Below are 12,303 nucleotides of genomic sequence, written 5' to 3'. Positions count from 1 at the left end.
CTAGATTAGACTAGTAGGCGCGACATCCCCGAGGCCTGCCACCAAAAAGTAAAGATGTAAAAAAAGAGCGCAAGTAAAATGCGTTTCATATATATATATATATATAAACTTAGTTTATAGTTTACACTAGGTTTATTCATCTACCCGATAAGCTAATGCTCTTTGAGCAGTGTACAACAAAAAGCGTTATGACATAAGTCTATGACCGCTGTAGTAATACTTATCGTATCGTTCTAGAGAAGCCTGCCTGCCATGCTCAATTACTACGATAGCTAGTTTAAGGCTCATTTGTTTTAGGAAAATTGTTCGACAATCGCAGTCTGTTGCAAGTTTTTGCAGTCGTAAGCAAACGCTTCACAAGGCGGTCACTGCTCTTATCATTTTGCAGTTGTACGATTGGGTTTTTCTCGCTCTTGTTGCAAGCATACCACTGTAAACTGGCATTAATCTACAGGTTCGGTCTGAAGAAACCGCTTTTAGAATTTGATTTTCAAAATGTATAGCGCATGTAAAATAAGTTCTGCATTATAGGAATTAGCAATTGTTAACAAAGGCTGCAGTACAAAATTTTTGGCAAAAAACTGATGCTTTTAGCACCTAAAGGGGCCACTCCAAAGCTAATGTGTCAAACGTGTCCGTCCGTTTACCCCCTAATCATCATGAAGTGACTAAGTTTCAATTGGGAAATGAATCCGGGTTCCAGCGGCTACCACCTGTACGGTGTCCTGTGTACCTTTCAATGGCCGCAGTCCGTTTCCTGTGTATGGGACAATTATTTCTTCCTATCTACATCTACCCTTGTACATTTTACATACTCGGCAGCTGCAGATGAATAAAGTGTATTATGGCAAGGTTGCTGTCTACGCGAATTAAGTAGTTTCCAAAGAAGTCGGGCATGAGAATGACAGAAGACCACGTGCGGAACAACCGTAACTGAAAAGCTGCAAACAGGCCCTCAGAATGAATGCTTTTTTATTTTTAAATAAAATTGAACCCGTGCAAAGGATATTGATAACAAGATATTTTTATAGATGGAATATTTGTTTTTTTTATAATTTTAGGGATGAAATGAGGTTCAGTACCGCCGTTAGGTCTTCCAGCAGGCGGGCAGCTGACTTCTAGCACAATGCGAAGCAGTGTTTATGCTCGAATTTGAACCTAGGCCAATGAACGCCCCTATACTTAATAAGAGGACACGTTACCACCACCTTATTAGCGGCTCTCAAGACATGCACGAATTAAAACTAACTTATAGATTGGGATGTATCAGCTCTTATTAAACTGAAACCAACGGAAAAATTAGTTTTTCGATAGTTTTTTTCTAAATGGTTTCCCAGTCGCCTGGGAATCGTCCTTGTTCCTATATATAATATGAAATAAACAGTTGCAAAAGTTACTGTGTTTTGAGAGTATCGTATCAGTATTGTTTATGCAGTAACGAGTTCGATTTCTCACTTTGTGTCCACGACTGCGTCATGCGACCAGCTTAAAGTGGCACTATATTGTCTTTATCGTTGTGTCGGCTCTATATATACCAGAAATGGTTATAAGAGTATTTGTTGATTACTTCTATGCATACATGTGTAGCTATGGAGTCTGGAACGACTCCCAGTTCACGGTGTTCACGCCCCCACAACAGTGTGTTACGGTTAGAAAACATATGAGAATATAGTTAAGTCAAAAAAAAAAAAAAAAAAAAACAGCAAAAAATTCGGTCCAACTTCATATTTGTACGATTATAATAATGATAATATCACACCTAGCATAAATTCTCGGGGGTCACATATCGAACTTTTTCATTTTATTAACTTACGACCTATTGAATAGCGTCAAGGCCCACAGTGGGAAAGCTTAAGTACTCAAAACATCACAATTTAGGGGGTATTTTATACCTTCATATTCTGTCCAGTATATTATTTAGTAAGCACTATTATACTGTGGAAGCGAAGTAAATAATTTCGTAAGATTACAGTTGTGTAAACAAATCTATTCACTAGAGCTAGGTGACTTGCAGAATACCCTTTTCTTTTCTTTTCTTTTCTTGTTCGTCTTTTCATCATGGTATAAAGTACGTTGCATTCAAAACAGGCAACTTGCTATTGGCCTCACACTCTGCATGATGATAGTAGTCATCGAATGTTTGGACGCTAGTTCACAATAAAAAGCTGCCCAAGTGAACGCTAATTGCACGAAATCCACATAAAGCATGATAGTCGTCATGTCTACGTAAGGAATATAATCAAAATACTCTCGCCGTAGCAGGCATTCCTGTAATCTTCAACGGTGTCAAGATTCAAATCTTCAGGGGCCCTTTCAACATGCTCATCGAAGAAAATTATTTAAGAACTAGTAGATTTAGAGGTACAAGCGATATCTAGCGTCCAACAGATAAGACAGTTTTAACAATCCATTCATTAGATAGTCTCCGCAGAAAATTTAGGGAACTAGCGAGGCTTCAATTCGAGCGAAGAAAATGACGCTTAAATTATGCTCAGAGATAGCATCTCAGGTAACTTAAAATCCGTAAGTTCGTAATTATCTATGCGCACATTGAAATAGACTTGTAGGTAAGGTTGCATTTAATTGTACCACAGTTTTAATCTTATCAGTGCTATAAAATTATCAAGACCGCTGAAAATGCGCAACGGGACGCGACTGATAGTTTCTGCTATTTCACACCTATGAACGCACATCAACACCAGTTAGGACCGGTCTCTGTCAGCTAATATGGTAGCATCCTATTTACGGGTCCTACGAGCAGCATGAATTTAAGGCCTATGCGTGACTCTAGTGTTTCTGCATGAGCTAGATATAGGAGCAAGTGAATGTTTGAAGTATTTACCTAATATGCATTTTATTGACGTTCAATAAGCCATGACAAATAATAGTTATTTCTATTAATAACGAAAAAGCTGTATATAGTATTTTCTTAAAGGGGATTTCACGCTTTTGAAGTCAACTAGGTCCGTGACAGGATATAATGACAGGGATCCCTCTATTTCATAGCGGGCAAATCATTTTTGAAGGTGATCATTATGTCTGGAGCGTTTGCATAAAACTCGTTTCTGACGTGTGTGCCAACCGCTTCATTCGAGCGACAGGTATCAAGTGCCTATCTGGTAATCACACTAACTATAGTAGCGATGAGTGTGAGGTATGTCCAAAAACATGTAAGTATCCTACATAATTTATACTGAGCCATGCTACATGTTGAATCGCTGCGTCAGTGAACGCCGGGAATCTAACGAATCGGTTATTTCTTTGAAGATCGACGCACGTTTTTCGACCTTGTGACCCACGCCAAACTTCGAAGCTGAACGTATAGCAGATTCATTTCGGAGCTACATCGAAACATACTTAGGTTAAACGGTCAATCTGTTATTATTGAAGTGCCGTATAAACGCCCACAAGCTAGCTAACAACGTGATAGCACACAACGTCATACAAGGACGCGCTGTTTACCTCGCCACTTCCAATATCAATCGTTCCTACCTTCGTACCAATTACGTACAGATGTTTCCGTGACGTCTAAGTTAATGATCCATTTGTTATTAATTATATTCCGGCCAATCTTTTATTAGCCCAAAAGCATCTATTAACAAACTACCTGTTTATTTATGGTTCCTTATGGACCAGAGGTTCATAAGGACGTCGCTAGAGGCATTACGCGTGTTTTTCGAAACAGCTATTTGTAGGGAATGATCTTCCTCGATCAACTGACACATCCGACAGAAACAAAGTTCTTTGTCAATTACGTCCTAACTTAACTGGAAACGATGAAACTAAGAGCAACTTGATCAAAGGCATCGAATATGGTGAAAGACGCTGGGCACAAACCTGATCCTATTTATTTTATGCGAATTTATGCTAGATTTTGGATGGCATTTATTGAAGTAGTACTTTTCAGGTACTGTTACTGGCGAAACTCTCGAACGACCGTTACCACTGGCTCGCTCTAGCGACACCGAAAGAACGGGTCTTACTTTGCGCTAACTTTAGCAGGCATTCACCATAACTTCCAAGTCAATTATTTCGCCTTTACCCCATGCAAAACCTATACGGGCTATATCCGCCCATATTTAACCCATATATTACTAGTTAACTACCTATCATCACTGAGTAATTGTGATCATTGTCTGATTGAACTTATAATTAATAGCAGCCAGATGGTAAGCTTTACTCTAATAATAATACAGCTCACTTTGGTAAAAGCTTCAACAGCCAACAGGCATTTTTCAGATTTTGGTTAATGTACACTTTCTTGATTAAACATTTTTATAACTATAATATGAGTAATTAAAAGAGAACAGCAGACTGTTTAGTAGATGAAGTCATATTTTTTGTGAAAAATAAATTTTTCAAAAAAAATTTTAAAAAACTAGATTAATTTACTTTAAAATATAAATTGCCTTTATAGGGATAACTCATCGATCATTTTACTTCAAATAAAGATCTTTACCCTGTAATTGAAAGCATAGATACGCTAAAGGCTATCTTTGTTGTGTTTACCATTAGTTTGTTCTCCATGCCGAGTTCCGTACGCTATTGAGTGCGATCATTTGTTACTCAGGGAAAAAAAACTGTGCAGATCTGTTAAAGTCGCGCGTATTTCAACACGTACTCGATTCGCTTCCCGCAATGGTTTCTATTATATTTATAGGCGGTTTTAACCTAATACACATTGTTATTTTTACCAATTTGTTCGATCTCGGTATTCTACATTATAGATTTGCGTCAATATTTAGATAACCTATTTAGGCTTTTAGGTTCTCATGAGCTGAGACATTGTATTTGATTGACCTAAATGCTGACTTGAGACCTACTGTTTCCAGATGGAATCCAGAGCCCATGATCATTTAAGTGCTGTACCGGATATTATAAAAATTGGATTGGCGAAGTGCCTTCAACTAGACCTTCAATAAAAGCACTAGGTAAATGTATAAAAATGGCAGAAAATGCGATTCATACGGTAGATAAGCACTTGTGTAACACGCACGGCTACGAAATGGCAAAATCCCACCTCGTCTTTACATTATATTAGACTGGCCAATCTAGAAGTAGAAAACTATTAGTCGTTCTCACAAATATTGTCGCAAGTATAGAACTACCCTAAATGTCCATCTGGCCTATTCAGGTAGGACCTTGTTAGGTCTGGTCACGACCACAAAGGCCAATATCTCAGCAGTAAAAAACACACATAGATATGCTGCTTTTTCCCTGTTTATATGTTGTTCTCAAATAGCTTGTACCTAAAAAAGTTGACGTGGACACTGAGGTAGTAGGGTAAGCTGCATTTAATAATTTTTTAATGTATTGCAGTTTTTTAAGTTTCCCCATGGCAATGCTTTAGCCGAGTCTACCGATCATCCTGCCATTTCGGCGAGGTAAGCGGTAATCTATTAGTAGACCTTTGTTGATTCTGACAATTGCTCAAGATGTTGTTGTTGCTGCTGCTGCTGCACGATACACTTTGCATAGATGACTCAGACCAGTCGTTTCCTGATTTTTTGTGAAGCGGGCGAAATTTCGAGTTGTAACAATAACATAACATGTGCGTATATGTGTATGTTCGTCATGGTAATTACATGGAACATGACTGCTCCGGTCACTTGCAGGGTCAAGCGCCTGCGACTAATAAGGACGAAGCATCGTTGCTTCATGTCGCACCAACGAGACAAACAATCCACGGTTTATGTGGACAAATAAAGCCCTATTTATACATGATTTAATTAATAAACGGAAGCGCTTATGGACTGAACCATCATGAATGGCTGTTCCGTTCGCATGTCCGTAACCATGCGTTGCTGTATTCCAAAAGACCTTCCTACGGGTGCAATAAAGGATTGAGCCAATAAAATAACTCACGGCCACAGTCTGCACGAATTTTAATACCTATGCTAAGTTAATGTCTGGTAGTTGGCCTTAAGCACCAACGAAACAGTCAATGAAGCTTACGCCTCCACACAATGTCTGATTTCTAGGTTGAGCTTGACACTAAACCTCCCGCCATTTTTTAAAAACTCCGTATATTATTCGCTAAGCAATCGCAACGTTCTTGTTTATCGTTCGGCATTGATACTGTGGCAGTAATTTAAAGAACATTTGATTTTATACATTGAACTAATGTCTGCATGAATTGCGCGCTCGAAAAAAACACGCACCGAATAGGCGTAGCATTATTAGTATTTAGCAGATTACAATAATATACGTATACGCCGGCTGCTTTTTGGACGAAGCTACGAAGTAGATAAAACCAATCGGTAGTCTGATCTGATCTGATCTGAGCTGAGCCGAGCCGAGCCGAGCCGAGCCGAGCCGAGTTGAAGTTTTGTGGACGAATCTCACTGAACTGAGAATGTCCGATATGTGTTCGGCCTTGCGGTTCCCAGCGGGTTCAGTGATCGTTGAGGAGGATCCGTATGCCTGTTGCCTCGATCAGGACCTGTTAAAAATCATGTGCAGCTTTTGCGTGCGTAAGCGGCCAAACGTTGTGTGCTCTCGGTGCAACGTCGTGAAGTATTGCAATACCGAGTGTGAGGTGATTACATGATTCTGTTGAACCTAAGCCGACCTAACGGGCCGGGACACTACCGCATCTTTTTGAACAAAACGTACATAAATGTTTAGATAGAACCATAGGTCGTTCTGACGCAATTGGGTAACACAACGTTTTCCTACCTTTTCACAGGTGAAAGATAAAGCATATCACGATCTCGAGTGTAACGTCCTTAGGCTGCGAATCAATGAACAATTAGATGAGGAAACGCGCCTTGTGATACGAACTCTCGATCGCTGTGTACGTGAACGCAAGCAAGGCGCTGACTCCATTGGTGATTTCTTCGGCTATCGACGCACGATTTACGACCTAGAGAGTCATGCCGCTGATCTAAACCTGACGAAGCGTGAAAAAGCCACGAGACGAGCTAACTACATATTCGGTTTGGTAAAGGAGCACGTTGACACATCACGAGACCAAGTGTTTGAAATACTGCTGAAATGTCGTATCAACAAAATTACTTTGTTAAATCATCATTCACCTCGCTTTTACTGCTGTGGTAGTGCTCTTTATTTGGCTGTATCGAAGATGAATCACTCTTGTGTCGAAGCTCCTTACGTGCAGATTTTCGACGGACGAAAATACACTTTGAGGGCCCTTCGTGATATTCGGGTCGATAATCCACTCACGCTGACGGTACATTACGTACCTCCAAATATGCCGTTTGCGCAACGCCAGAAACATCTTCTGCACAATTATTATTTCATATGTAACTGTGCTAAGTGCTGTTGGCAGGCCCGACACCCAATACCAGAGGCTGATGAAGCGATTGTATCCCGTATCGAGAAAACGTTCCAGACAGCCCCCGACTACAACGCTTGGTATAATATCGGCAAAGAGCTTCTTGCGAAGCTCCACGATCTTCCTGATAGCAACTTTTACGTCAATTGGCTTTTAACACATACGCAGTGGACGTGCACGATGGTGGGCCACTTAGAGGAGAGTATCTACTACGGGTCGCGAGCCTTGCGAAGCACTGATATAGTTACCACCATCGAAACGATATTGTTTAGCATGTGCGAATCGATGATAAAGTTGGGATGGCATAAACCGGAGAGCAAAAAGCAGATAGCTTTCGGCCAAGCTGTTAAGTTGGCCAAGAGTCTGTTCGTACTAACTCATGGCGCGAATCACAAACTATATAGAGCGCTGGAGTCCATGCAAAAAGCTGGCGAAGACGCGTATCAGTATGCACATCAAGCAGGTGATTTCCAACGCGGAAACACTTTGCCGCCTTGTAATCCGACGGTATTTGGTCAGTCGGGAAGACCTAGATACGCTCATTCCTTTCCAGGAGCTAATCAGTTGGGCGATGCTGGCGCTGCTACCCCGTCCATGACTTGGCAACCCTGGATGACTTATCTACCCCGGCTACTTGCGTCTGTGCTTCCCCCACAGTTCTCACAGGTGCCATCTAGGCCGTGCTTAGCTACTGGAAATCCTACTACCCCGCGCTGTCCAATCATTCAGCAACTTCCCAGGTTTCCCAGTCCCACAGGAAGGTTCTCGGCACCGAATCCTCCACCGATACGTCCATCGATCCCAATCCGGCAATTAAGCTAAACTTCCGTTCGTATTTCATTGAACCTGCCGATCAAACCTGACGCATATGCTTCTTTACAGGATTTGTCTGATATTCAATGATATCTAAAAATGTATGGCTTTGCCGAATTGAAATTAATAAACTTAAGTCAGATTTTACCGTGAGTCTGCTTCTGACATATAATCCTTTGATTCTCAATGCCGTGCAATTACTATAAGGCTATTTATTAGGTATGGGAGATAGTAACTACTATAATAACGCACACGGTTGAGCGACGTCGGGTAAAGGGTTAGCGTATCGCCGTTTCTTTCTGGTCATACGAATTTAATGATACGAAAGAGTATACGTAAACAAAGCGAAAAGATTAGAGAATCAGAAAATCAATTCTTACGATGTATTTCCGTGGACACTTTGTTGTGACCTAGGTTCTTCCGCGTTACGATTTATAAATGACCCGCCTACAGCTGTTCAAATTGGTTCGCAAACATTGGAAACATAGTGCCTAGACATTTTGTTTTTAAAATATTCTTGTTGTTCATCATTGCTCATCAGGCAGTTATTAAGAATCCAATGATCCGTCTTCACTGCAGTTCTGTTGTCCTTCTGGAAGTAGGGTAAGGTGAACAGCGACGTGGTAGAAAGCTTGAGTTATAAATTAGCCTATTCACGATGCAAGCTAAATGTTCTTTATACTCAACACGGGATAGGAAAACGGAGATAAAAGAACCCTGCCAGCATTCAAACAATGTTGGAGAGACATATGGGAAGGTCGTGCTGCCACACAAGCGATCTCGAAGCTCAGGACTTATAGGAATATGGAAGGAGACCTCATCAAGAGTGAATGCTTTACGTAGTCAGGCGGCCTAGGCCACGAATGGGGCGAAGACTTTAAGGACGTCATTTAGGAGGGCCGTGAGCATATGTCCTAGGCTTTATGGCAATATTACAGTTAAAACTTTACGGCACGCCTAGCTATTTTAACAGTATCAAGAAGTAAGATTGGTTCCAATCCACAACTGGCTCGTTGTCAAGCGTAGCGTAAAATAGGTCCGACTACATTGGTCAGAGGCGAAGTAATGAGGGCGCTGATGTATAACGATGAGGTCTGATTTTGATGTACCGGTGATGATCATCGTGGAAAGTCTTATATTAGCTATCGCACTTTCATGTGTTTTGAAGGAGTGTTAGTTTATACGTACCTTAAATTATTAGTCAATAACATATTAATCAATTATCAATATGTAGTAATTAGCTCTGTGAAGTAACAATTGTAACAAAATGAAATAATAAATAAGAATAAAACATAAGTAGATAAAAGAATATTGCACAAATTGTATTCTTTACATCTCTGACGCGCACTTCACCTGAATGCCTTCAGCACACAAATTTTATTTGCAATTTTATATATTTATTGCACGTTTTATTTAAAAAAGGGATTTTTAATATATATATATAAAAAATAAGTGTTTTTTGTAGATGCGGTGACGATTACAGTTAGCCTGTTGAAGGCTCTTTTTTCGACCTACTATTAACGTATAGTAGGCCAATAAACATACGGTAGTTTCTTACACTTCATTTTTTTGTTGGCATGATAACAAAAATGATGGCTATCATACGATTTTTAGCCATAGCCTTGTTTAACAAAATGGCTTTAACAGACAATTTTTTAACCAGTAGTTAAAACACATTGTGTCGAGTTACGTTGTGAATACGAATCTTTTCAAATACACAACAGTACACGTCGATGCCGGATATTTGCTATTTTTTTTTCCCAATAACAAACCGCAATAACAAACTGCTAAGTGTTATTAACTTACGAACTGCTAACCCTATTGAAAGCTATCTAAACGTCGTTACTTATATTAAATTTTTGAACTGGATTTTTGAACGAATTTTGAATTTTTCTGTCCAGGCCTACTAGTGGTAATTGCATATCTCTCACGTGATAGTCATAAGCTTACTAGCCATCTTGAGCAACAACGAACCGGGCCTCGCGGCGGCCGGCAGTTGTATCATATTCGATGCTCTCCAAGTGGAATGGGTCGAAGACGTCAAATGGCGGACCTAGCTTACCTCTTCGTTACACCGCGGGTGAAATTATGATTGAGGATGACCCGTATGCCTATGTGATTGATTCGGAATTATTCGGACTAGTTTGCAGTTACTGTATTAAAAAAAGTTTCGGCCTTCGTTGTTCGTGGTGTAACTGGATAACCTATTGTAATAAGGATTGCAAGGTAACTGATGAAAATGGCTAGGTTAGGTAGCCTCACGTAATAGTTGGTCCTGGAGATTATTGTTAGCGAATTATCTCAGGCTCAGCTCGCAAGTACTGCTCTTGTCCTATGCGCGTCTGCTATATGCGTACTTGATATCGGGATCTTTTCCAGAAAGGAACTTGTAGCACTGTATGAATAATTGGCCATATACCTGTCCCTGCCCCGGTTTCGTAATCATTTATAGGCGGTAGGACCATTGTCGCTGGCTGTTATGTCACTTGAAGTAATTCTATACCTTTCGACCCTGCTTTTTTCTGAATATATAGAGAAAGGACAAAGTCTACCACGATTTGGAATGTAAGGTCCTTCAGAGTTGCGGGAAGGATGACGATCTGCCGGATCAGGAAACGCGCCTTGTGATCCGGGTCATCGATCGTTGTCTCCGCGAGCGTCGTACTGGCTGCGAATCAGTCGGCGATTATTTCGGTTGTCGACGAACGATCAAGGATCTTATCGGACACATCGATCATTTGACAGCTGAAGAACGTAAATATGCCGAAAGCCGGGCACAAATGATATTTGATTTAATCAAAAGCCACATCGTCACTACAGTCGAGGAGACACTCGACCTTCTCCAGCGATGTCGCATCAACTGCCATTCCCTAGTCGACCATAACTCACCGCAATACTTCTCTCGAGGGCGAGCTGTGTATCTCGGCGTTTCGAAGATGAATCACTCGTGTGGTCCTACTGACTATGTGCAAATTTTCGACGGACGAAAGTATACCCTACGGGCACTCCGTGATATACAAGTTCATGATCCGTTAACGCTGACCGTACACTACATCCCACCGACGCTGCCGTTAGCGACCCGTCAAAATCGTTTACTTAACAATTACTATTTTATATGCAACTGTACGAAGTGCGTATGGCAGTCTCGTCATCCTGAAACCAGTGCAGTTGACGAAGAGCTCGTCGCAAAGATTGAGCATACGTTTGAAGTGTCCCACGGCTATGAAGATTGGTTAACTATTGGAAAAGAGTTTCTCAATGAACTTGCAAATCAACCAGATAGTAACTTCTATGTCTACTGGTTGCTCATTCAAATGCAGTGGACTTGTGCTGAACTTGGCCGTTACAACGAGAGCGTTGAATACGGCACGCGGGCATTAGAAGGAGCTGAATCGATACTATCATTAGAACCAATTCTATTTAGCATTTGTGAATCGATGGTAAAATTAGGTTGGAATAAACGACACAATGAAAACTATCCCCGATTTGCGAGCACTATCAAAATGGCAAAGGATTTATATCTCGTTACCCATGGATCTGACCACAAAATCGTACGTTCGCTCGACGTCATGAAGAAAGGTGGCTCATGGTGGAGGAAGATTTTTAAGAATAAGGACACGAGTAAACTCTTAAGTGAATCAGTAGTAAAGGATGACACTGGTAAAACTACAGTAGCGTCGGCCTGATGCAGATATGAGAGAGAGAGAGAGAGAGGGGAGAGAGAGGGGGGGGAGAGAGAGGGAGAGAGAGAGGGGGAATCAGTGTCAGGTACAGTTCGAACACATACGTCAAATTCATTAATAAAATTAATAGCATTGCACCCAAATAGTAAGTGAAAATCCCATCTATAATAGTAAATTTACACTCGCCGATGAAGACGGGTTTTTTTCGATTCGACAATTAGAGTCACTGCAATGGGCTGCCATCTTCTAAAGGGGCAGGCGGGCTAAGCTCAAACACTTGTAGAACAAACTACCGAGTTTGCCGAGGCTGCGCGGTTTAATTGTACTCGAGCACAGACAGTATATAGATAATCATTACTATAATGATTGTTTTATAGTGATGACTCCTTTCTAATAAAGGAGTCATCACTGTTTATGTTTAGAGACACTTTTTGTGCTGCCTCTCTGTGTATTCATTTGTATTTGGCTATACTCGGCACAACTAGTCCAAAGTTATATACAGAGACATAA

At 40.8% G+C, this 12,303-nt stretch overlaps 2 protein-coding genes across 2 annotated transcripts; both read left to right on the top strand.

Annotated features, from left to right (window-relative positions):
• The first annotated feature begins 6,270 nt into the window (after positions 1–6,270).
• On the top strand, positions 6,271–8,297 carry LOC111264241 (histone-lysine N-methyltransferase SMYD3). The gene is made up of 2 exons (XM_022839944.2): positions 6,271–6,538; positions 6,689–8,297. Exons 1-2 carry the CDS (start codon positions 6,356–6,358, stop codon positions 8,117–8,119), a joined length of 1,614 nt encoding a protein of 537 aa, XP_022695679.1. The 5' UTR covers positions 6,271–6,355; the 3' UTR covers positions 8,120–8,297.
• Positions 8,298–9,553: 1,256 nt separating this feature from the next.
• LOC111264242 (histone-lysine N-methyltransferase SMYD3) lies at positions 9,554–11,921 on the top strand. Its single transcript, XM_022839946.2, has 2 exons — positions 9,554–10,336; positions 10,645–11,921. Exons 1-2 carry the CDS (start codon positions 10,121–10,123, stop codon positions 11,794–11,796), a joined length of 1,368 nt encoding a protein of 455 aa, XP_022695681.1. The 5' UTR covers positions 9,554–10,120; the 3' UTR covers positions 11,797–11,921.
• Positions 11,922–12,303: the final 382 nt, after the last annotated feature.

This window comes from Varroa jacobsoni, unplaced genomic scaffold (assembly GCF_002532875.2).
Source record: "Varroa jacobsoni isolate VJ856 unplaced genomic scaffold, vjacob_1.0 scaffold_839, whole genome shotgun sequence".
NCBI classification, from domain to species: Eukaryota; Metazoa; Arthropoda; class Arachnida; order Mesostigmata; family Varroidae; genus Varroa; species Varroa jacobsoni.
Note: the sequence above shows the minus strand (reverse complement) of the source record. Positions and strands in the feature narration are given on the sequence as shown.

What these genes read in the sequence shown, in the direction of transcription:
- LOC111264241 (XM_022839944.2), top strand. Translation starts at nt 6,356, where the DNA reads ATGTCCGATATGTGTTCGGCCTTGCGGTTCCCAGCGGGTTCAGTGATC. An exon ending in ATTGCAATACCGAGTGTGAG is followed by an intron (nt 6,539 to 6,688) that starts GTGATTACATGA and finishes ACCTTTTCACAG; the next exon opens with GTGAAAGATAAAGCATATCA.
- LOC111264242 (XM_022839946.2), top strand. Translation starts at nt 10,121, where the DNA reads ATGCTCTCCAAGTGGAATGGGTCGAAGACGTCAAATGGCGGACCTAGC. An exon ending in ATTGTAATAAGGATTGCAAG is followed by an intron (nt 10,337 to 10,644) that starts GTAACTGATGAA and finishes CTGAATATATAG; the next exon opens with AGAAAGGACAAAGTCTACCA.